At 46.5% G+C, this 26,420-nt stretch overlaps 1 protein-coding gene across 1 annotated transcript in view; it reads right to left on the reverse strand.

Annotated features, from left to right (window-relative positions):
• Positions 1-26,198, reverse strand: part of ADAMTS7 (ADAM metallopeptidase with thrombospondin type 1 motif 7) — a 136,415-nt gene extending 110,217 nt beyond the window's left edge. Inside the window, exons 1-7 of the mRNA XM_044979660.1 lie at positions 26,098-26,198; positions 19,530-19,885; positions 11,194-11,392; positions 5,224-5,420; positions 3,785-3,868; positions 2,728-2,852; positions 882-1,031 (exon numbers count right to left, since the gene is read on the reverse strand). Of these exons, the coding sequence (XP_044835595.1) occupies positions 882-1,031; positions 2,728-2,852; positions 3,785-3,868; positions 5,224-5,420; positions 11,194-11,392; positions 19,530-19,885; positions 26,098-26,164 (1,178 nt within the window). The 5' untranslated portion in view covers positions 26,165-26,198. The remainder of the gene's footprint in view (positions 1-881; positions 1,032-2,727; positions 2,853-3,784; positions 3,869-5,223; positions 5,421-11,193; positions 11,393-19,529; positions 19,886-26,097) is intronic.
• Between the last annotated feature and the right edge of the window lie 222 nt (positions 26,199-26,420).

Here is a 26,420-nt window from a genome sequence, read left to right on the forward strand (position 1 = left end):
ATACTGTCTGCAAAGGAGAGGATCTATGTGGCATAGCTGATATCAAACCCAATGGGGACGTAGAAGGGGAAAATGGAAAGCAAACATTTAATTAATGGATCAATGAATCCCAAGTGTAATGCACGTCAGTGCATTAAGTCAGTATCAATACATGGTACTTTCCTTAAAGTATATATTTTTATGTAAATATTAAAGAATTTTGAAGTAGTCTTTCTTATTGCAAACCCAAACAAGGAAAAGATGAGACTATTGAACCACACTGATTTAATTAAACTTCAGATAATACATACTTACTCACAGAAATGTGATATACGCAATATGAGATGAAATTAACATTTAAAATATATAATGGTTTCCTGGAGCTGTATTAATCTTATATTTAAAAGACCTTTCCAAAGGTTAATTGCATTAAACAAGTTGGGAGAACAAACTAAACATTTGCCGCCAATTCTATAAATAAACTAAATTTGAAGAATTCCTAATTAAAAAGCTTTGTTCAAAACATTTCATGAATTCTAGTTTGCTCTTGGGCCAGTCCATTTACAGAACACCACTCAGCTTGCCTCGAAGTGAGAGACCCTGAGTTCAGTCAGACTGGATTTGACATATGAATGTAACTGAGCTGGGACTCCTGGGAGTGTGCAGAGACAGGTTAAACTCAGAAAATAACAAAGTTCTAAAAATGAAACTCTCTGAGCAAAACCCGCAGGGTAAACTCAGAACTTCCACTGACTTCAGAGGGAGTTTTGCCGGCGTAAGGCAAGGTTGAGTACAGATGGATATTTTCCCACTTTCTGTATCACATGCACTCTTTAAAGAGCTGAATAATGTCTCTTTCCAGGAGAGGGGTCATGAAAGAGATTAAACAAATCCCTAAGTACCTGTGTCCGAGTTCATGTGCCACGGTGAAAGCCAGGGGAAGTCCTGTATCCTCATTTATATTACAACTTCTGTGAGGCTGACACATTCCTGACACATGAGAGAGACCCAGAGTCTCACAAGGCCTGTTCATTGCAGCACAGATGTCTTTCCTTTTACATTCAGGGGAAAAAACAAAACACACACATGGGACAAATCGGTTGTTTAAATCATAGCACCTTCCAAAGTGTCAAAATAAAACTGAGCAAAACTATTGTCTGAAAACTCTGGAGTGGGCTCAGCGATTACATTGAAAGGGGAACTCTGAATGTTGCAAGCAATGCAAGGTTTGTATTCAGTGGGGCAGGGGTAGGCAACCTATGGCACGTGTGCCAAAGGCAGCACGCACGCCGATTTTCAGTGGGACTCACACTGCCCGGGTCCTGGCCACTGGTCCGGGGGGCTCTGAATTTTAATTTAATTTTAAATGAAGCTTCTTAAACATTTTAAAAACCTTATTTACTTTACATACAACAGTTTAGTTATATATTATAGACTTATAGAAAGAGACCTTCTAAAAATGTTAAAATTTATTACCAGCACGCGAAACCTTAAATCAGAGTGAATAACTGAAGACTCGGCACAGCACTGCTGAAAGGTTGCCGACCCCTGGAGTAGGGGATTGTAAACATCTCCCTGAATAGAAGGGACTCTGGTCTCACTTCTATATAATAGGCTCTCTCTGCTGTGTTCCTGATGGATACAATTTGCACAGTGCCATTATATCTGCATCCTATGGCTAATTGGGTGCTGGCGTTCCATCCTGGGACATGACATAGTAGCTAACTAACCCAGCTGTAACATATATAGTGTGTATATAAAAGGTGACAACATATTAAGTGGCTAAACAGAAACAAAGAGTGGATGCATCTGAACGTAATAGATTTATGACCCTCTTTTCCCATTTGCTCTCCCAGGAGCCCAGCTCACTAAGGAGCCTGATTAATTTAAAATCAAAAGCAGCTTGGTTACATTAATTCTACTTTAAAAGTACAGCCGGGGCTGGGAATAATTAAGCAATGGGACACAATTCTTGGGGGATCATGGCAACCCCAGGTAGCTGTGGCTGTGACTACAGCCACCCAAGAAGAACAATAACAATAACCCCACAGGCATGTACTGCCCTGCAGTGTCTTATTTCTGCTGCAAAGTAGAGCTCGTGGAGAACATGGGGGTGTTGTGGGAGAGGCCGTGCTTGTGAATGCTTTGGGAATTACTGAAACAACTTGATATCGCCACAGACCAGACTGCAGTGGCTTAAAGCCAGCAGGCTGTACCCCTTACCCATAAGGAAAACACACTTGGGCTGGGATGCTCACAGAAGCCTGAAGAATCCAGGCGCCTAAATCCCACAGGATTTCACTGGGAATTAGGCACCCTCCCTGATGCTCTTTTGCAAATCCCTGCCTTGATCCATAAGACAAAATGGCAAGTTTATACAAGTGAACATCCCCGATGGAGGTCAGGAAACTGGAGATAGGTCAAACCAAAACCTTGCATTTTAACAGCCCCAGATGCTGGTAAATTTGAATCCATATTCCAGATTTGGATCTGAACTCTGAGGCTAGCGCCAATTTTGGGAATAGGCTAATCTCAAAACAGCAGGTTGCATCTCTAGTTACGTGTGTAAGTGTCAAAAAAGTGCCCACATAAGGAAAATGGAATTTAAATAGCCTCCTCTTTCTCTCTCTCTCTCACATTAGATCCGAGCGTCTCTCTCTATCTCCCAGCTTTGTAGGTATTTCTAACTACTTGGTAAATAGCTGAAACCAGAGAGCTAGCACAAGCAGAAAGCACAAAGCAGGATACCTGGTGAGCAAGACAGCTACATCGTGATGCAGTGGGTGGGCATCTCCTTTCACATTGATGCTTTTCTGCCATTTGCAAAAACTTTTCAAGGTGTTGTCCGCATGGTGGGTGATTTTCAAATCCTCCTGCCAACATAAGGAAGTAAAAGTCTGCTATCATGGTGTTGTTCTTTTTGTCACTTAGAGACACTGGGGACAGATTCTGACCTGAGTTACACCAAATTCAGATCGGAAGTAACTACACTGACTTAGATGGAATTACTCCAGATTTACACCACATAGCTGAGCTCAGAATCCACCTCTTTTTTACTATCATTTGACTATGATCAAGTGGAAATGTTAGACAGTCTAGTGAAGGGAGTTAAAAAAACCTGCAGGAAAATATTCCCATTAGGCTGCCGAATCTTTTACAAGGCCACAGCTGGGGGAAACAAATCAAACAGCTGAGCAACTTCAGGCTTAGTTGAGAATGATAACTGCAGCTGGGAAGCACAAACAACCAGCATTTCACATTCATCATACAGTGCTGCTAGCTGGGGTGCTCCTATGGGACTAAGCCAATTCTGGAAACTAGAAAGAAGACTACAACATCTGCTGGGAAACACCCTAACTCACAGTCACATCTCTGCCAGAGTGGAGCCACCCCGCCTCTAATGTTAATGGAAATGCTGCCAAGAGCAAAACAGCATGTCCAGTAGGCAGTAGGGTTAGTTCCCAGAGGTTGCTGGATGGGGAGGATGATACTTGTATTTTGTTGGGAATCCTTTAAGAACTACTGAATAAGTGGCTACTTCTCAATATAAGGGCCAGATTCTACAGTGTCTCTGCCTGTGGAACTCCCGCTGGCTTCCAAGAGAATCCCACCCATGCAGCAATCACAGCATCAAATCTCTAGTGCCTGTGTTTAGTCTGTGCAAGATCTTTCTGGCCATGCACATGAGATAAAAGTGAGAGTTTATGGGCTTTCATGGCCAGTTCTCAACTGACCATACAGAAGCATACTGAGCTGCCAAGATGGAAATGGACCAAAAATATGAGTCACATTGTTTTCTTTTTACCTCATCATCTTCTAACAGGATAAGACGAACTATTGCAATGTTGATAGGGTTTCCAATGCTGGCATCATGGAATATACCTGCCACCTGCAGAAATAGAAACAGCCGAGAAAATAATGGGCGGGAGAAAGCAATCACTCTGCTTGCACTACTCATGGCAAACACGTCGGATAGAGAAGCATGGTCTTAAAAGACACTGTTGGGTAGTGTAGTCCCAAATCAGAAGTTCCTTAGAATCAGGGATGGGTCCAACGCTAAGGAAGTTCAGACCCAGAGCTGGACCTAAACATGAATGACATGCCTATAGCGCTACCGGAAATCATTAGAGCTGTGAATTTCAACCAAAAACGTGTGTGGGCATGTGCTTACACTGTGTAATGACTGTATATGGTTTCTCAAGGGGAACTGTTCCAACTTGGTCACTAATGATGGCGCAAATGATGTTGCACCCAAGTCTTCTGCCCCCACCATCTTCTGCTGGAACCACTAGCCCCATCCAGAACTGTGTTAAGAGAGGAGCAGGCTAATTGTGCCGAATTATGCTAAACTGCCTGGTGATTTTATGATATGAGCAAATAGCACCAGGTGACTAGACTGAGATCACAAAGTTCATTTCACTTGTGACCTCAGACAAACCTGAATGTGGGTCTCTGGAGGTGAAGGGCTAGCTCATTAACCCAAGCTGCCACCTAGCTTCCAATTACATGCGTCTCTGAGCGCCGAACGATTAAGCAGCAATGTTTGCTGCTGAGGCATTTGAATGCAATTACTGTCATTAACTTTTTGAGCCTGCGTTTGACTTTTATTACAGCCCTTACGGCACATACCATACACTCTCCTAGTTCTGTGCCAGGGTTTGTCATCACCTATTACTGGCTGCTTTCCTTGCCTCCTTCCCTTTACCTGTTCACAGTGACACATTCCTAGGAAAGCCAGTCATGTACCCAGTGCTAGCCAGGCTAGAATTCCACTCGGTCCCGGGTCGGCGGGCCCCAGCTCAGAGCATTATTTGGTGAGCTGCAGGAAGCTGTTTCTAGATGAGGTTGCTAAACACGACTGCATCTTCTCCGCAGCTCCTGTCTGACGTGTGGCACTAACACTGGAATCTTCAGGAGTCGTGGGCACGAAGGGCTTGATCCAAAGCTCCCTCAAGTCAATGGGAATCTTTGCATTGACTCCAATTGCTTAGGATCAGGCCCAAAATGAAGGCAGGCTATTACCCTGCATTTGTTTCTCAAGCAGAGAACTGTCAGCTGCCTTACGTTAGTGCATGGGGAGCGTTAGCCACAGCCTTCCTCCCCTGCACAAGCAACTGGCATCAATGGAAAGGGCTGAACCCTGGAAATTCAAATGACCTGTATCTACGCCACTGACCTGTATGGGTTACATTTGGGCCTCCAAGGACACCAATGGATTTCACGGTCATGGAACCCAGAACTCACCATGTTCATTACGGTCAGCACGTACTTTTCTATATTTTCACTTCCATGATACTCCACCATCTTGGCGTCCGCTACCACCAAGGTCTCAACCCACTTCTCCTTGCTGATGGAGCGCTGCTTTATTCTTCGCTTCCTCTGCTGTTTCTGTTCCCATCTCTCTCTCCGTTTCTCAGACGTCTCCAGGCTTTGCGGAGATGCTGAAGAATGGAGAAGGGAATGGGCTTTTGATAACGGCTGAAAGCTTGGTGGAATATAAAAGGATTTTTTTTTAAAAAAAAGGAATTAATCCCATCCAAGCCTCTAGAGCCCTCAAGACACAGACCATTGACTCACAGACCATTAACTCACTCTTACCTACTCTGTTGAGCCACATGTTCAAAAGACCACTTAGAAGAAAGGCCTCTGAACTCTTTCCGTTGCTTGGTGGCATTAGCGTATTGGAGAGAAATCCAAATGTGGGTTTGGATCAAGTTCTTTTACTGGAACTCTGCCCTGGAATATTGCACGCGGGTCATGGAGAAACTCAAACAGCAACGGGAAACCTACATTGCAGAGTTATTAATATTTTTATTTATATACCAATTTATTAGGCAACCATCAAGGAGTGTCTGGGCACATATGTGATAGATCAATAAAACTAGTGGCTGAACAATATGGGTTGTTTTCACCCATGCAGCACCAGAGGTTCTGCCAAGGGGACACAATTCCCTAATACAATAAATTCACTACCCCATAAACTGGATTGATGGCTCACACCAAATCCTACAGGTCTCCAAGGGTCCTGACCAAGCTAGAAAAGTCACCAAGACCTAACTTCAGGCTTTGTGGGGCTGCACAGGCGATGGAATCCCTTGGGCCTGCCACCAGGAGTTCCACCCTGGAGAGAGACAACAAGAGCGTTCATGCAAAAAAAAAAAAAAAAACTTGGGAAAAAAGATGGCATGATGCTGAAGGGAAGCTTGAATGGGCCTAATTACACATAGCAACTGGGCAGTCTCATGTGAAGAGTTCTCCTGTGATGCTGCCCCCGTGTCAGGGTCAATCACAGGCTGAATAAGAGCTTCACTCACCGCATCATAAATAGCTGGAGTTGCCTTTCTGTCCAGGCTTGAAAGGTTCAGGATTACTTCACTAACAATAAACGTGTCCGTGTTTACTGTCTGCATTGTGCTTTAAATAATGAGAGAAAGTTTGCCCTCTAGTCCTAAAGAATCCCAAATATCCAGAGAATTTGAGAAGTCTCCAGTGCTAAGAGATCATCATGGACGTTTAATGAAAATAACTTACTCAGAACTCATTTTTATTGCAAACTTCACTGTACAGCTTTGACTTATGTGGGTCTGATGATGTGGGGCAATTGGGAACACATGGCGTTCTGGACCCCCAAGGGAGTGCGGATATGATTTTAACTGCAAACACCATCCTAAATACTCACCCTGCTGTACGTGTATGTTCACTGCATGCAGCAGGACGCATTGGCAGAAAACAATATATGTGGTGAATGTACCATTACCTCGCTGGGTATTGTTTTATACATAAAATCAGCCCCTTTAATAATCCAAAGTGGTAGGACCAGAGTAATGGAAATCCTGCAGCTTTTCTACATGTTCTTTTCCAAAGTGTGATTTGGACTAAATTACTAGTCCATACTCTAGTAGAAATTTACATGCATCATCATCTGGGCAAATGAGGCCCCGGGGGAATCACTCATTCATTCAGTATCATAAATTAATAGATTTTTAAGGCCAAAAGGGATCATTTGCTTGTAATGATAGACTAAAGATGCTCAATGTATTTAGCTTAACAAAGAGAAGGCTAAGAGATGACTTGATCACAGTGTATAAATACCTACATGGGGAAAGATTTCTGATCTAGAGACCTCTCCAATCTATCAGACAAGGGCTGCACAATGTTCAATGGCTGGAAGCTGAAGCTAGGCCAATTCAGTCCTAGGTGTAAATTTTTAAGAGTGAGGGTAGCTAAGCACTGGAACAACTTTCCCTAGGTACGTGGTGGAGTAGGGCCACGGCTCTTGGAGGGGGGTTGCAGACAGGGTGTAAGGGGGCCGAGGCTAGGACAGAGCTGGGGGCAGGAGCAGAGCCTCATTCCAAGGGCCGGGCATGGGGCCAGCAGCCACGGCCAGGAGCAGAGCCTTGAGAGCGGGGCCAGCAGCCGGAGCCGGGGCCGGGGCCAGGAGCAGAGCTGGGTGGCACTTGCTCCCCACCCCTCCCCCATGGGTGCTGGCCAGGCTCCAGCCGTGCCCCCCTCAACATTCCTCCATGCCCCCCTAGGGGGCACGCCCCACAGATCGGGGGCCTCTGGACTAGATTATCATAGTGGACTCTTTTGACCTTTAAATCTATGAATCATCTAGTCTCATCCTCCACATGGTACAGACTATAGAATCTCAGCCAGTGATTCCTGCATCAAGCCCCCAATACGTTCAGAGTATGTTCATAGTGTCTTAGAGTTACCCATCACATACAGATTTACTGCTCCTCTGCTATCTACTGTACCTTGCACAGGGAACAAAATGCAGCTCCTGTCCAGTGCTGCTCTGTACCATGCACCCTACTTCACCTGGGAAGGAATTCTACTATGCTCCACAGCCGCAGAGAAGCCACGGTAAGGATGTGAAGAATATTAGCTAATATTATTAACCAACCCTTGTCCGTCTCCTTCAGTGTCAGAAGGACACGTGATTGTGCTGCTGATACTTTCTGTGGCAGCAAGTGCTGAGAAGATTTGGGTTCTTGGATCAGCTTTGGAGGGTCTCACTTGTTCTGCAGTGGATCCAATCTACAAATTTTCCAAATGAGCTAGTAACCAATGAACTGTGCATTTAATTGGCGCACAAGGCAGATAATGTACCGTTTGCTTCCTGCCCTGGCAATTGAGATGTCTGTTAAGATACTTACACAGCGCCCCATTATCACAAAAACTGAGCATTTCACAGTCTTTAATGTATTTATCCTCAAAACACCTGTTAGATAGGAAAATAGTATTTCATAGATAGGGAGCTGAGACACAGAGAAATAAATGACTTTCCCAAGGCCACTCAAGAGGTCTGTGGCAGAGCAGGGAACTGACTATGGGTCTCTCAGTCCCCAGGCTGCTGCTCTTATTATTGGGCTATCCTTCGCCTCTGAAGAGAGCGGTAGCATCGTTGTGAAAAGACTCAGGATTTCATAAGAGACTAGATGCAGGTCTCCTCCTCTGAGGCTGGCACAGGTTCACTCCCAAGCCTGCAAAATGGAATCTCCTCTAGTTACTGTCCAACAAGACAGTCAATGTTTGAGGTACAAAATGTAATTTGGAAACACTTGGGTGATGCTGCAGTGATCATGGTGTGTTAGTACCTACTGTGACGTTGCACTCGATATGATTTTATGAAAATATGCTAATGAGTGTGACTATAATGTAACTGGAATATGCTTCACGCAAAAGGTCTCTTGTAAGGGATCATTACAAAGCTTATAATCTACTGAGTGTGTTCATCCTATTTGTTTATTTGTATCACTTTTGTATCTGAAACTAGAAATATGAAATATAACTCTGAGGGCCTATTGTAGTTATGCAAAGTGTGGGCCATTAATGGTGCTTTGGAATCTTGATGGCTCCCATCAACCAGGACGATTGTCTGTAGATGGCTCTGTTTTACTGGTAAGTCTTCCTGTAGACGTGTGTGCTGGCAAGTGGGCAATGAAGTCTTGCAGTGACATGTGATCATGTCACCTGAACTGGAATCCATCTTTAACCTGGTGCTTTTCCATTTAGAAGGGGTAGGGTGGGGACCCAGAGAGACAAAAGATTCCTGCCTTGTGCCAAAGCTATAGGAGGGGGTGGAACAGAACAACGGGGGCGGCAGTCATGAGAAATCCCCTAGCTACCACCTGAGCTGGAACAAGGGCTATACCAGGGGAAAGGATTGTGCCCAGACTAGGAAGGTGTCCAGTCTGTGATAGAAGCTTATTGAAACAGCTGAGGGTGAGGTTTTATCTGTAATCAGTTTTCTTACTGTACTAGACACAGACTTGTGGGTTTTATTTTATTTTACTTGGTAATTCACTTTGTTCTGTCTGTTACTACTTGGAACCACTTCAATCCTACTGTCTGTATTTAATAAAATCACTTTTTATTTATTAATTAACCCAGAGTATGTATTAATACCTGGGGAGGGGGTGGGGGCAGACAGCTGTACATCTCTCTCTATCAGTGTTATAGAAGGTGAACAATTTATGAGTTTACCCTGCAAAAGCTTTATACATGGTAAAACGGATTTATTTGGGGTTTAGACCCCGTTGGGAGTTGGGCATCTGAGTGTTAAAGACTGGAACACTTCTTAAGTTGCTTTCAGTTAAGTCTGCAGCTTTGGGGCATGTGGTTCAGCCCCTGGGTCTGTGCTGGTTCAGACGGGCCTGTCTGGCTCAGCAAGACAGGGTGCTGGAGTCCCAAGCTGGCAGGGAAAGCAGGGGCAGAAGTAGTCTTGGTACATCAGTTGGCAGCCCCCAAAGGGGTTCTGTGATCCAACCCGCCACACCTACGTGGGGAGAATGCCTGACAGGAGAGGGCTGTTTAATCAAGCAGACAAAGGCATAACACGCTTCAGTGGCTGGAGATGAACTAGATAAATTCAGGCTATGGTGAAGGAGCAACATTTGAACAGTGCGGATAATGGACTGTTGGGACAGTTTACCGAGATGTGGTGGATTCGCCATCACTTAAAGTCTTTAAATCTAGACTGGATGCCTTTCTAAAAGATATTTGCTAGCTCGACCACAAGGTGTGGGCTTGATACTGGAATAGCTGGGTGGAAGTGGGTGGCCTGTGCTATTCAGGAAGCCAGACTAGGTGACCATAATGGCCCCTGCTGGCCTTAAAAGCTGAAATGTATGGAGGGGCCCACTGGTCTTTCCAGGCACGCTCTCTTCTTGGAAAGGAATGCTGCTGACTTGAGTCTTCCCCTCTCTCCTCTTCTGGATCAGCTATTCTAGATCAAATAATCCCCACCTACATTCCAAAAGAATGTGGGAAGCCCACTGCTCTGGAAGAATTTGACTTCAGTGGGGCCAATATTCCACTCTGAAAGTCCAACCAGCGGCTAAGTCACAACAAACTGATATTTGCAAGAAAATAAACAGTCACCACAAAGCAGAAAGTTCACACTGGAATAAGAAGAAAAACATGGCAATCAGTGGCTTGTGGTTTAGGGCTGCAGTGCCTGAGCACATGCACACCAGAAATGACAGCCATGTGACAATAAAATGCTGCACTCTAGCATAACCCTTGTTACTTGTGGGACTCAAGTTATGAATACCACAAAATGATTGCCTGGTGCTCCACAAATTCCTTAGCAGCTGTCACTCACTCATGACCAGAAATTTGAAAAGCGGTCAGCCCTTCCATAATACAAATGTCTGTGGAAATAATGTTTGTCTACAGTTCTGGAAACTTGGCACTCTCTTCGCTATTGATACACCTATCTATCCTAGAGTTTCATTGTGCTACCCTCATTGTAGTACCGGAGCATCGTCCACGTCAAAACTTGTCTTGCGTTAGTAGACTTCGTGAAGGCTCTGGCTCTGTCCCTTTTGGGGCATAAATGCACTTGCAGTTGGGGTATGTCTTTGCTGGAAATATTCTGGGTGGCCTAAGAGCTTTCTTTTTAGCCAGCCTATTGCTAGTTGGTACACTTGACCTGCAGTACAATACATTCCAGGAATAAAACCCCAAACTTCAGTGTGATTTAGCATCAAATTAATGTTCAATTTCTATCCCTCTTGCAGGTAGAGTTGTGTGTGAGGATGCTGAATGCTTTAGCACAGCAGGTAGATGCTGAGCTTTGATAGGCACTCAGCACCTAGCAGGATGGGGCCCAAGTGTTTATCTTTCATTGTCCTATTATTAAAACCAGTTATCCTCTAGCTACTTTTGACTCACTATGAAACTGCAATAAAGTAGATAAAATACCTTGGACTCCACATGTTCCCAAGATATCGGGCTGTTTCCTGTCTCGCTTTCTGCTGGATTCCACTATCAACTCTTCTTCCTCGTATTTTGGAGCATGACGTTTATAGATCCTATGGGGACGGGCTATACCGTCCTCATGCTTATTTGTAGCCAGAGGTTCAATGAAATAGTCTTCGTTTGCGAGCCGAAATACACCTCTCTAGGAGGGGGAGAGAAAGTTGGTGTCATTTGTATGATTCATTGACTCACGGTGAAAACAATTACAGTGGGATGGGTTTGCAGAATTTGTCATGCAGAAATAGATGCTTTGTAAAGACGTTGCTTTTGCCTCTTTATCCATGCTGGGAACTGTAAGCTCCCACACACAGAAGAACAAACCAGCATGGACTGAACATAGTCCAGATTTGAGATTCAGAAAGCAAAATTCATGCATGCACTGCAAAGTTTAACTGCCTCCAGTTAGAAACAAACGGAAAGGCTGTTTGATGCTGAGGTGCTCAATAACAGTAAGGATTTAGACGGAGACAGACAGAGGCTCCTGAAGACAAACAGACACAGAAAACACCAAGAGAGAACAGTAAGGTTACGTGTGCGAGTAAGTTGCAAGCTTCTTTTTCTCTCCTGTGTTAAAATCGCTCTTTGTTTCTGCCCTTATTTAAAAAGTTCTGTTATTCTTCTGTAACAGACCAAAGTGCTACATCTTATCACAGGGCTACTCCAGTATTCTGAGTAGTTCTTGCAGAACACCGCAGTGTTTTTATTAGGGTGTCCCTCTAAATTCAAGCTAGTTGCTGCTGCCCATTTACACTGTCTACGCACCCATGGTTTTTAACTACCCTTAACCCATAGTTCCAGGCCCTGGCTTCTCATGCTCATGCATCAGAACATCTTTAGGGAAGCAGAGGAACAGGGGTCCAAGTTCACTGCAGGAACCCAAAGCCGGGAAACTCAGAGTTACTCATGGAACCAAACGATTGCATGGACAGTACAACGAGCAGGTGCTATTGGCATCTTTCCTTTGGCAGGAAATGAAATCCTAATGCTTTCATTTGTTTAATAAACTCCCCCACTGCTGATCCCTATGGGGTTCTGTGTTTGAGTCTCAAATCTGGGATATCGAACGAGATCTGTAGTAACTACTATTAGGCAACGCTCCCATTCTCCTGACTTCAACCTCTCTGAATTTGCTCTGTGTATCTGTTTCATTCCTAGGAATGGGGAGTTTTGGGGCAGGAGTTTGTAGGTTTCTTAGTAGCGGATGATCCCTGAGCTGCGGGAGGGCAGTGCTGCTAGCAATGTGGCTTGACTGTATCTTCATGTTGTAACAGCACTCTGTGGGTTCTTAGCTGAGTTAATTGCTGTGGAGTGGCCTTACTCTCTGTCTGGCTTGTCTGAAGTGGATTTTTGTGTAGGATGCTTACATAATAACCCATTCGTTTTCAGCTTTGTTTATTATGCTTTTGATCTGACATTTTCATTACTTTTGCATGCCACAAGCAGAAAAAAACCAAGGGAAGATGAAAATGTGGCACAATAAAGCCTTGTTATTAGACGCTCCCATTTATTCCAGGAGACGTTTGTAAGTATGATCATCAGTTCACCAGGCTTCACGTGGCCTGACTCCGAGCAATTAGCTTCTCCTTCCCCAGAGGGCTAGTTCCACACCGTGGAAATCTTCCAGCCACGCGGCCTACGCAGACCCGACGGAATTTGCTTTCCCGGGGGCTGTCAGAGCTATTGCTAAGCTGTTTGTTTGCTGTTGTTACAAAGATCCTGAAAAAGGGCATTTCCTGGCACTTATGGCTCATTGTTACAGGGTGACTGCCCCTTAAGGGCCGGAGGCCTGGGGCCAACCCTGGTTACGGAAGAGGCACATCAGGGTATGGATCAGGTGATTTCCCTATAAAGCGCAGAAGGCGAGTGCAGTGAAGGGGTACTCGCTACGGCGGGAGAGCAGGGACTGCTAGGAGTGGGCTGGCTCCAGTAGAAAGTCCTGGGACTTGGCACTGAGACGCCAGCCAGGTAGGGCCTGGCAAAGCAGGAAGGCAAGCCCCAGGCAGGAAGGCCTGGAAGGAGGGTGATTAGAGACCACTAGGAGTGTGGAGAGGAGATCCCTGGGATGGGGGACTGAGACTACAGGCAGGAAAGGACTGGGAGTGACCTAAATGGATGGACTTTGGTTTGGACTTAAAGTTTCATCCATCCAGACTCCAAGAGGGGGTGTTGTGACTGGACAAAAAGGGTGTGTGGAGTCTCCTTAAGGAGCCCCTTGAGGGGGAAACTGAGGCAGGCTGCCTGAAGCATGACCCCAGGCCATGCAAAGGTGCTCTGGTGTAGGCTACTTCCTCACACTCCTTTTTTTCTCCTGCTTTTTCAACCCACAGTGAAGCCAAAATGCTACTCACATGCCCCAACCTCCCATGCACAGGCTGGGTCTGGCAGAGTCCAGCAGGAGCTGCACATCACCGAAGAGCAGGATTTACCCCCCAAAATTAGGCCCTGATCCTGCAACTGGATTCACAAAGACAGGCCCTTATGCACTTGCAAGACCTCAGTGTCTTTAATGGGCTTTGTGCAAGGGTCTAGCCGTACAGATCCAATTGCATGGTTGTGGCCTTAATTAGTGGTGGTAACTCAGAGGTTTCCATGGAAAAGATTATGGGTCTGTGATTTTCCAGATGCTGAGCATTTACAGCTCCCACTGATTTCAGCTGGAGCTTTGAAAATCAGGCTCATGGGGCTGAAATTAATTTCTTATGGTGTCACTTCTCTTCTCTCTGCTGCTAACACCAGCCCCACCAACCCACCTAGTGACTTCTCCTGTCTATTGCTATCCTCCATGATGTCTCCTGCAAACAGAAGGGCTTCTCAACCCTGGTGTGCCTGATGCGTTCTGCCCTTGGAGCCCACAAACACTAATAAAAAAAAATCAATTATCCAAACTTTGGAGATGTTTGTATTTGGACCAGAGCTTCCCAGTTGGGCACATCTCTATCAGGCAAATGTAGGAGTTAATATTGTGTTCTAGCCTATGGAGGAGACAGTGGTTCCACTGCAAATCCCAAGGCTGGGACACCAAGGACAGCGTGGGTCTCCGGCTCTTGTCCACATGAGCCATATTCTTTAATGATGGTTCATGTGATCTTCCAGTTGGTGTTTGGTTGATTTCTCTCGTCTGTGTGCTGGGGTGTCCACCCACACTTGCCCTAAAGGGGTTAATGGAGGCAAGATGGGCCAATTAGTCTATTAGGCAGCAAGCTGAGAGAAGTATGGCTGAGAGGAAGACCCTAATTAGGGGAAGCTCACCTGTGCAAGAACAGGTGGGGCATCTATAAAGGCAGGGAGCTGATGGCAGCGAGAGGCTGCAGGGAGTAGGTTGCAGTCACTCCCTGGGGGGAGGGAGTTGTGAGGCTGGCAAACCCAGAGCCAGAAGGTATGGAAGAAGCTTAGGGAAGGGTAGTAAGGTCCAGGAGGGAACAGATCTTGGCTGCGGAAGAAAAGGCCACGGAGATGGAACCCAGAGCAGGGGGCGGGCCTGGGTTCCCCTCCCGCCACTGAGGAAGCGGCACCGGCTTGGCAGTGAATGGGAAGACTTCCCGAGCCCATTTGACAGGAGAGACTTTGGTACCAGGGAAAGGAGAAACACAGACAGTGACCTGGCCAGAGGGCCCCGTCACGAAGAGGAGGCTGCAGGGCCCAGAGCAAGAAAGTGGCCACAGAGAGAGAGCAGCAGCAGGGCATGCAGCGAGCAGCAGAAGGGGACCTTGGGCCTGGAAAGATTCCCCAGAGCTGCCAGGAGGAGGCGCCACCTACAGTGAGTGGACCCCATGACAATTTGCAGCTACATTAAGGAACGGAGGCCCAGAGGGTTAGCTGTTAGCACTGCCAGTGTGACCTCACTTGTTTTCTCGTTTAAGAATGAAACCATTAATTTTTCAGGTTACATTGTTTCCAAGATGTATCTTATGGCGGAATGATGCCTTCATCTGTACTTGTGATGTGTGGAGGGAAAACACACACACGCGTGTGCAGTAAAGCACAGCTAGCTGTCGGGTGTGCATGGGAGGGTTACGGCAGCCCCTGGAATGTGCTGGGAGGATTTCAGCTCTGGACCTGGGATGGTTCTCTGAACTGTTCCTGTAATTCCATAGGCATGGTGCTGATGCTTCTGTAGTGCAGTGTTCAGAGGGGAACAGGAATGCCCCAAGTACATTCTTTGCAGTGTGGAGTACCAAGGAGACTTTCAGAAACACGAGCTATTAATGCTGTCTCTGGGAAGATTACAATATACCAGTGGCATAGCCACAGCGGTGCTGAGATGGGAGCTCCAGGAGACATTGTCCCTTACACAGCTCTATTCCTTAGGGAGATTTCAGTGAGTTTCTTAATGTTTTATTCTGTCTCCCTCCATAATGGAAGGTGGATGTGTATCATGGCCTCTGTCTGATAACTGCCCAGAATATCCTTCAAAAGGGACATGTTTCATCACAAGGAGATTTTCTCCTGGTAAAATATTTGAAATTAAAAATTACTAATGGATGAGATTTGCTCACATCAATATTTACAATTTTATTAATGCTTTTCCATATTGCATGTGATAATTCCTTATTTCATCTCCATAATTCCTGTACAATACACAGGACAGATTCTATTCTCACTTACACTGGTGTAGATCAGAAGTAACTCCACTGAAGTTGATGAAATTACACAGGCAGAAAACCAGCGTAAGAGAGAGCAGAATAAAACCCTTAACAGGCAAAGGAATAAAGCTTGCTTTACTTTCATTTTCTGGACAGCAAGGATCTAAATGTGATGGTCTTTTTTAAAAACACTGTTAGAGATGAAATGTGGTCATAAAAACACAAAGCTAGAAAAGCAGGGGAAGGATACTACTAAACATGTAATTACTATAACTTACACAGAATAATGAATGCTAGACCAGATGTTGATCAAAAAGATAACAGAGGTATTTGGCCTTGAGGAATGCTAATTACACTTGATCTTGTCACAGGCAGAAATTTCAAGTCAGGTCACTTGTATATTACAAGTTGGATGGAAGCCACATTAAAGTTTAGAATGTAAAGTATTACCATCATATATAAAAGTAAGCGACTGTGTCCTACCCCTGTAGCTTCCAGCTTCTGCAGAACTGTATTGTCTTCCTTGTTTACATACTGTAATTCTTAGCATAATTCCAAATGATGTGATCATTCCTTTATAATGAAGCTACAGCTCATGCTGCATTACTTTCAACAACTGTTATATATGACATTATAGTATGGCATTAGGTGTTAACATCTGTCTGCTGAAAAATTCAGGTTTAGCTTTAAAAAAAATATAAAGCCACATTGAAAAGCTCACTGATTTGGGAGCATTAAACTGTTTATTCTCTTGTGATTCTAAATAGGTTGATGATATGATAAATAGCCGCTCACCAGCTCTGCTAAACTACATATTGCGAAGTTCTTCTAGTCTAACAAATTTTTCCCATCAATCATTACTTTAGTAAGTCTGCTTTTAAATAAATAATAATAATCCTTAGCATTTATACTGCACTTTTCTTCATCACTATTCTTTACAAACTAGCTATTTAGTCCTCTCAACACCCCTGTGAAAGGGACTGAGCTGGCTGAGCTATCCCTAGCAGACAATGCATTTGTTGATATTAGTCCCTTGTTTGTGGATTATCCGCAAATAGACTTCAATTTTCACTAATCTGTTTCTTATTTGATGAATGGCTCATGTGACCATACTTCAGCCTATGAACTATTTACAGGTATTGCTCTGAGTATTTGTTTATGCCTAACTCCTGCTATGGGGCTGGTCAGCTGAGGGTCACACGGTATTGTTTCTGTTTCCTGACTAGATAAGTCCCCATCAATAAATTGCTTTCAAGATGGCCCTGTGAACACTTCCAGTCTTCCTATATATTTGCATAGGGTATCTACGTGCAGATACATTCACATGAGCATTCATGACACTTCCCCTTTCCATGAACAATCTGGCAATCACTATTTCACTCAGACACTTGCAAACATGTGACTCAAAGGGCTATGGGCTCCTCCTAAAGGAATTCACCTCTTATCTGAATGAATGAATGCTCGGGAACATTTTTTTCCTGCATTTGTCCAGCTCAAGAAGTGAGTAGTTTTTACTATCCCATCCCAACTTCACAGATTTGGAAATCAGCCGAGGCCAGAAAGGCATTCAGTATAAGAGGCAGCATTAGAACTCCATGGTTCCGACTGGGTTGCCCAGGCAACTAGACTGCATCTCCGCCCTACTCTCTTTACTCAGCAGGCTTACATCGAAATCCAGAAACTCTTCAAGAGTTGTAGAACTTAGGGGGAAAATTCAAACTAAAGGGCCTGATCCTTCAGTGTAATGAGAGGCGCTGAGCACTGATAGCTCCTGTTCCCTTCAGTAGGATGTGCTCAGCACCTTACAGTATTCTCTCCACGATGTACGCCCTGCACACAGCGATCACACCTTTCCTGATCTCTGCAGTGATTAGCTGATACCTTAAGCATCTCCCACATTTTATTCTTAAATTCCAAATACATTATGCTGAATGTGAATAGTTACAAATATTTGATCTTAGCTGTTACTAGCTTCATCTTCTCCAACAGATGAACTGATGCTATGTGCAGAGTTCGATCTGCTGCCCACTGCTTTGTAATCTGCAACAGGGCTTTCGGGGCCAGATGCAATGGAGCTACACTGACTTGCACCAGCTGAGCATCTGACCTACAACATCAATGATTTTGTCACAGAATCAGTGGCAAATGCCTAAATTTCAAGTTAAAAAAACAAAAACAAATCTGACCTGTCCACGTTATTGATTCTAAAAAAGCATCACATTCCAGAAGACTAATGCAATGCACAGATGCATATTGCTTTTGTTTAAATACATTAAGATTAAAACATGCTGCAGGGCAACAGACACAATTACTAGATGAATCTCACACACTCACCCACCCACCCCCACTGGGGAACCACATCTAGATCCCTTCTTATCTCCAAACCCTCAGGCCTCTATCACTTGAGCTAAAAAGGATTTCCCCAATATGTAGCAGCAGCTGGTCCCTTTATTCTGTCTGTGGGCCAGGCACTAGAAGACAAATCTCATACGTTCCACTGCCTGCTGTAAGACAATCAGAATATTTGTTGCCCCCAGACATCTGCATGGAAACAGCGATGTCTGGATTTAATGATATTGATCAAGATAGAGGATAATATTTTCAAAAGTGCCTAAGTGATGTAAGACTCAATCCTATTTTCAAAAATGACCTGGGCACTCAATGAAACTTCCACGTCAACTCCTAAGTTCCTTGGTCATTTTTGAAAATAGGATTTAGAGTCCTAAGTCACTTAAGAATTTTTGAAAATGTTACCTTTGACTTGTTTAATTCTCAGCAAGGCAGGCAGTTGTGACCCCTAGTCCAGGGATCGGCAACCTTTGGCACGCGGTCTGTCAGGGAAAGCCCCTGGTGGACGGGGCCAGTTTGTTTACCTGCTGGGTCCACAGGTTCAGCCGATCGTGGCTCCCACTGGCCGCGGTTTGCCGCTCCAGGCCAACGGGGGCTGTGGGAAGCAGCGCAGGCCGAGGGATCTGCTGGCCTGGAGCAGCGAACTGTGGCCAGTGGGAGCTGCAATCGGCCGAACCTGTGGACGCTGCAGGTAAACAAACCATCCTGGCCCGCCAGCAACTTTCCCTGACGGGCCGCGTGCCACAGGCTGCCAATCCCTGCTCTAGTCTAATAACAAATGGAAACAGACTGGATTTATTGTACCTTTTATCTTTCCTTCACTGGAAAGGTCATTTTGTTTCAGACCCAAATTTAGCTGCTTCCTACGCAAACCTGGTGTTTTCACTGATTTAAAGGAGTTATAGCGAAGTGTGACTTTGGCACCAATGTCCAAAAAAACATTATTAGTTTCACCATAAATCTCTTTAAGCTTTCTGCACTGGCTGTTTTTAATGGAGTCCTTTGTGATCCCACATTTGGACTATAGCAGACGAAGGAGGTACGAGATATGACAGTCTTCAGTGGTTCGCACCTGAAATCTACTTTCCACAGGAGTATTGAAAGAGGACAAGAAAGCATAGTCCAAATAGGTAAGCTGACAGGACGTGAACCTGCACCACTGGAGTCAATTGGATCTTTGATGTTAACTTCAGCATCAAATTTGAAGGGTAAAGCCCTTATCCTATTGAAGTCAATGGGAGTTTTGCCATTGTCTGCAATGGAGCCAGGATTTTACCCACCGTTTCTAATATTTTGATATCCTTGTGATTAAAGCGTCATTTTTCAGGATTCAACTGGAACACTTACCAGCCCATCACACGTGCTAAGAGCTGCTAAACCACCTTTCAGCGCCCAGTTCTGGACCTCTCCAAGCATGTGACAAAAGTTGTGATTATAAGACTGGATCTTGGCATTGGTGATTCCTCCATATCGTCTCTCACTAACAAACCCAGGAGCAAGGAGATTGTTATTAACGCTTAAATTGAATTTTAGATGCTGTCCTTTGTAATGCAGCTCATAAAAGGAGAGCAAATTGTTCCTTGAGGAAAGGGCCCTTTTGTGAATTGCGCGATGAGCCAGATCATAGGACAGAAAAGATCCGCTCTCATCAACTCGGACTGGATGAACAACGTCATTGCCGGAATATTGCTGGAGAACCGTCTCTGTGAAGAAAACATTTGCAATGATCAGATATAAAGACGATGATGATCTTTCATCCCAAAGGATCCCACTGCACATTATGTTTATTGGTTCTACAAATTCCCAGTAGGGAGGGATCATTCTTCCCACCTCTGAACTGGAGACACATATGGGATGATAAGTGTCAGCTGTTTAAAAGAACAAAGGAATACACCACAGTAATTCAGAACAGGAAGTGAAGATTATCTGAGAGGGAGAGGGAGAATTTAGGCAAGCTAAAATACACGAGCAGATAAAATTATTCAAATTGGAATGATGTCAGGACACCTGAGTTAACCCCCTTATTCTTACAAAAAGTGCCAGAGGAAACAATCCCAAATAAATATGGAAGTTTCATTAGACAAGTAGTGTTTAGAAGAGCAGACAGTCTCCCTCTGAAACAAGAAAAAGTGTTTTCTGGGTGAGTAGTTATTTAACTTAAATAAATTTTTAAATTCTCATAATGGAACTTCATAAGCAATAGTAGCTCAAATGTAAATATTTAATCCTCAATAAATAGAGTTTAATTTGATTGTTTTAATTACAGTTGTTTCAAAACTGCCACCCCAAAAAATTAATAAAAATTTTCATGAACATACTGCGTCAGACCAAAGGTCCATCTAGCCCAGTATCTGTCTACTGACAGTGGCCAATGCCAGGTGCCCCAGAAGGAGTGAACCTAACAGGCAATGATCAAGTGATCACTCTCCTGCCATCCATCTCCATCCTCTGACAGACAGAGGCTAGGGACACCATTCCTTACCCATCCTGGCTAATAGCCATTTATGGACTGAACCACCATGAATTTATCCAGTTCTCTTTTAAATGCTGTTATAGTCCTAGCCTTCACAGCCTCCTCAGACAAGGAGTTCCATAAGTTGACTGCGCTGCGTGAAGAAGAACTTCCTTTTATTTGTTTTAAACCTGCTGCCTATTAATTTCATTTAGTGACCCCTAGTTCTTGTATTATGGGAATAAGTAAATAACTTTTCCTTATCCACTTTCTCCACATCACTCATGATTTTATATACCTCTATCATATCTCCCCTTAGTCTCCTCTTTTCCAAGCTGAAGAGTCCTAGCCTCTTTAATCTTTCCTCATATGGGACCCTCTCCAAACCCCTAATCATTTTAGTTGCCCTTTTCTGAACCTTTTCTAGTGCCAGTATATCTTTTTTGAGGTGAGGAGACCACATCTGTACACAGTATTCGAGATGTGGGCGTACCATGGATTTATATAAGGGCAATAATGTATCTCAGTCTTATTCTCTATCCCCCTTTTTAATGATTCCTAACATCCTGTTTGCTTTTTTCATCACCTCTGCACACTGCGTGGACATCTTCAGAGAACTATCCACAATGACTCCAAGATCTTTTTCCTGACTCGTAGCTAAATTAGCCCCTATCATATTGTATGTATAGTTGGGGTTATTTTTTCCAATGTGCATTACTTTACATTTATCCACATTAAATTTCATTTGCCATTTTGTTGCCCAATCACTTAGTTTTGTGAGATTTTTTGAAGTTCTTCACAGTCTGCTTTGGTCTTAACTATCTTGAGTAGTTTAGTATCATCTGCAAACTTTGCCACCTCACTGTTTACCCCTTTTTCCAGATCATTTATGAATAAATTGAATAGGATTGGTCCTAGGACTGACCCTTGTGGAACACCACTAGTTACCCCTCTCCCTTCTGAGAATTTACCATTAATTCCTACCCTTTGTTCCCTGTCTTTTAACCAGTTCTCAATCCATGAAAGGACCTTCCCTTTTATCCCATGATAGCTTAATTTACATAACAGCCTTTGGTGAGGGACCTTGTCAAAGGCTTTCTGGAAATCTAAGTACACTATGTCCACTAGATCCCCCTTGTCCACATGTTTGTTGACCCCTTCAAAGAACTTTAATAGATTAGTAAGACATGATTTCCCTTTATAGAAACCATGTTGACTATTGCTCAACAGTTTGTTTTTCTATGTGTCTGACAATTTTATTCTTAACTATTGTTTCGACTAATTTGCCCGGTACCGAGGTTAGACTTACCGGTCTGTAATTGCTGGGATCACCCCTAGAGCCCTTTTTAAATATTGGCGTTACATTATAAAATTACTCAAGATAGTGAAGTCAAAAGCTGACTGAGAAGTGTTACAGAGGGGGGTCTCACAAAACTGGGTGACTGGGCAACAAAACGGCAGATGAAATGTTGATAAATGCAAAGTAATGCACATTGGAAAAAATAATCCCACTATGCACACAAAATGATAGGGTCTAAATTAGCTGTTACCACTCAAAGAGATCTTAGAGTCTCCAGGGATAGTTCTCTGAAAACATTTGCTCAATGTACAGTGTCAGTCAAAAAAGCTAACAATGTTAGGAACCATTAGGAAAGGGATAGATAATAAAATGGAAAATATCATACTGCCTCTCTATAAATCCATGGTACACGGACACCTTGAATACCGCATGCAGTTCTGGCTGCCCCATCTCAAAAAAGATATATTAAAATTGGAAAAGTTACAAAGAAGGGCAACAAAAATGATTATGAGTATGGAACAGCTTTCATGTGAGGAGAGATTTAAAAGATTGTGATTGCTCAATGTAGAAAAGAGACGACTAAGGAGGGGATATGACAGAGGTCTATAAAATCATGACTGGTGTGGAGAAAGTGAATAAGGAAGTGTTATTTACCCCTTCACTTAACACAAGAACCAGGGGTTACCTAATGAAATTAATAGGTAGCAGGATTTAAACAAACAGAAGGAAGTAATTCTTCACACAATGCACAGTCAACCTGTGGAACTCATAGCCAGAGGATGTTGTGAAGACCAAAATTATCACAGGTTTCAAAAAAGAATTAGATAACTTCATGTGGTCCATCAATGACTATTAGCTAAGATGGTCAAGGACACAGCTTCTGGATGTCCCTAAGCTTCTGATTGCCCATAGCTCAGACTGGACAACAAGGGATGGATCACTTGATGGTTACCTGTTCTAGTCATTCCCTCTGAAGCACCTGGCACCGGACACTGTCTGAAGACAGGATACTGAGCTAGATGAACCATTGGTCTGGGCCAGAATGGTCATTCTTATGTTCTCCCCCATTTGGAGAACCACCTGACAGAGGAAAACACGAATAATACAGCCCAGTGCTCTAGGAACGTGAACTCTGGTTCCCCCAGAGTTGAGTTCCAGAGAAGCCACAAACTGTCACCTAACCACAGAATTTTTAAAGTTAGTTAAGAATGAATAGAAATGAACAATCCCAGAAGAGAATCCCAAACCCCATTTACTCCCGGGGGCATTCTGCACCAAAGCATTAAAAATTCTGCATACAAATTTTAAAATTCTGCAGCCAATACACCTGAACCCCCTATCCCCCCCCAGAGCCCAATCACAGGGCACTCCCCTTGCCCAGATACCCACACCTCATCCCCCCAGAGCCCCGCCATGGCCCCCCAGCCCAGACACCTGCTCCCCTCCCGCGAACCCAGGGATGTGGAGGGAGGAACAGTCTGATGTTCGGTCCCAGGCTTGCCCTGCGCGCTGCCCTCTCCTTCCCTCAGGGCACGCTGGGCACTACAGCTGCCAGGAGCCGCTAGCGCCCTCTCCCTCCCCCAGCAGTGTCTTCTATGTGCGAGCTGGGCAGTGCCGGGTTTACAATGGAGCCGGGCCCATGTTCAGAAGGGACCCCAGCCTGCTCCGCACTGCACCCTGAGACCCCGCTGGCTCCCCCCGCCCACCACTTGCTCCTCTCGGTCTGCCTGCCGGCTGGCCAAGGGCTTCTCTCCGCCCCCTGCCCCCCCCCGCTCCTCTCCGCCCCCTGGCTGGACCCAGTGCACCTCCGGCTCCGGGCAGTCTCTGCTTCCCATCACCTGTGGGGCCCCACCTGTCTCCCCGGAGCTGAGCCGCCTGGGACTGGTGCAGAAGCCTGGCCAGTCTCAGCCAGGTGGGGAGGGGACGGGGGGGGTGTGGCTTGGCTGGACCTCTCCAGGCAAGTGGGGCCTGAGGGAGCCCAGCAGGGGCAGGCTCTGGCCTGGCTGATCGCACCACTCCTGAGGGGCTAGAGTGATTCCCGGCCCCAGGACCAGCCCTGGTTGTGCTGCCGGCTCAGCCCAGCAGACAGTCACCTCCCAGCAGAGCCGGTGAGTGTGGCTGGGAGGCAGGGCATGGGGGAGTGGGTCTGTGGTGAGCCTGGCAGGGGGCTGCTGGGCTGTGAGGGGGTGGGGACTGTGTGTGTGTTGGGGCACTAGGGAGTGGGGGTTCTGTGGGAAGGTGCTGGGCAGTTGTGGTGGGGTTATGGGCAGGGGGGAGCTGGGTAGGGGTGGTGTGCAGGGCGCTGGGCATTTGTGTGGGGAGGGTCGGGGGGGGGGGAGATGGGCATAGTGGGTCCGGGGGAGAGGGGCTCTGGCCATAGGGAGTCAGGGGTGTGTGTGTTGGGCTGGGGGCTGTGTGGCACAGCATGGGGCCACCCCTGAGGGGAAGGGGTAACTGCCGGTTTGTAAATAGTGCCCTTGCACTGGGCGGAGCGGGGCCGCCCCTGCCATGCCATGCCCCATTGCCCCTGGCTGGCCCCTCGCTCTGGGGACTGACCTCCCTGTGCCATGCTCCAATGCTTCCATGGTGGCCCACAAAAGGTTAATCTGGCCCTGGAGCTGGGCTCTGCTGGGGCCAGTGGGCCCTAGTGGCAGCTAGCAGCAGCAGCCTATTTCTGTGGGGGGAAAAGGAAATTCTGCAGGCAAATTAATTTCTGCAAAATTCTGCCTTGTGCAGTGGTGCAGAATTCCCCCAGGAGCGTACATTCTGTTCTGCCTGAGGGGACAGAGCCTGCCCCACTCCTACCGCCTCAGAAACACGCCACAGCCCTGCCCCTCCACGCCGAGCATGCCGCAATAGTGAGCAAAAGGCCCAAGCGTCACTCTCACACGCATGACTGCCCATCACCCCAGCCTCGGTGGTGATTTATGTTACTACCAGCTGCTCCAGGCACCCAAACCGACCTGCCTGCACTGCCAGGGAGGGGCATGTGACCGCTCTTGTGGCTTCCCTTTGCTTCCCCATCAGAAGTCATTTTTCCGCAGGGAAGCAAAGAAATCTGCGGGGGACATGTATTCTGTGCATGCGCAGTGACACAGAATCCCCCCAGGAGCACCCATTATAAACGGGACAGGACACACAATTCAGCACACCGGCCTCAAAGACATATGGATCCTTTGGTCTGTCAATACTGCAAGCACCAAATAGTCCTTGTAAATATATATTAGATAAAAAAAATGCCTGTCACACCAAAGGGGACAAAGTAAAAAGTGTGCAGAGATTGCCTGGGAAAATCACTGGGCAGCGGATGTGATTTCTGAGACAAAAGTCTACTTAGGTAAACAGTTGCCCCCTAGTGATCAATGTGGTGACTAGTTAACGCTTGTACCGTAGTTCCACTCGTATGACCCAGTCAAGGCACCTGCACCAGGGGAAGGTACCAAAGCACCCTGTAGACCAGTGGATCTCCCCAAACCTCTGGACTTCTTTGGCATCTGCACTAGTTTCTCCTCTGTCTCTACTCATCTCTAATCTGAGTGATGGAGGGTCCTGGCTCTGGGGGACTCCCTGGGAGTTGGTCTGGCCAAGTAATACTTAGTCCTGCCTTGAGTGCAGGGGGCCTCTCGAGGTCCCGTCCCGTCCTCCCAGTCCATGGCTCTGAGGAGGAAAGGGTCCCAGCCTTCCCGAGCCTTCCCAGCTCTTGGTACCTGCAGCAAGCCAGGAGTTTATTGCTGCGGGTCCATACAGGGCTTCTAATGCTGGAGCAAGGGGAGCGCCTAGACAAATGCCCCTTCCTCTCCGGGTCAGCGGGCACCACCGCTTCCCGGGGCCCTTCCAGCTGCCCCGCAGCTGGGACCTTGCCAAGCGCCCGGGCAGACGGATCCCGGGGTCCCGCTCGGCCTCTGCTCCCGGTTTCGCCGCCGCTGAGCCCAGCCCCGGCGGCTGGCGGCGGGTTACTCGTCGCACTGGGCGGCCCGGCCAGGATGAGCTCTGCCGGGACGCGCGGGCAGGAGCAGAGCAAAGCCGGCAGCGCCCGCCCCGAGGGAGCCGCTTGCAGCCTCCGGAGAACAGCCGGCCCGGGCAGGCAGCTCGCCCCCCGCCGCCCGCCCTGCTGCTGCGGAACCGGCAGCGGCTTCCCCCGCAGCCGCCCGCTGGGTACAGACCTTCCTCGGCGGCGGCCAGGGCCAGGGCTCCGGCGAGGAGCAGGAGGCGCCGGAGCGGGGCTGGCATGCTGGGCACGGCGCGGCCGGGGCTCACGGCTCCGGGGGGCGGCGGCGGCGGCATGTCCCGGGGCCGGCCCGCTCCGCCCGCCGCTGGCTGCCCGACTCCGTCCCGCGGCGGGGGCCGGTCCTCGCCCCGGGGCCCCGGCTGGCGCTTGGCGGCGCTGTCAGCGTGTGCGCGGGGCTGTCAGCGTGTGCGAACAACCCCCCGCGCCCCCAACTCCCCGCGGCTCCGCTCCGGGGGAAACGAGCGTCTCCCGGCCCGC

This window comes from Mauremys mutica, chromosome 11, assembly GCF_020497125.1.
Source record: "Mauremys mutica isolate MM-2020 ecotype Southern chromosome 11, ASM2049712v1, whole genome shotgun sequence".
In the NCBI taxonomy this organism is placed as follows: domain Eukaryota; kingdom Metazoa; phylum Chordata; order Testudines; family Geoemydidae; genus Mauremys; species Mauremys mutica.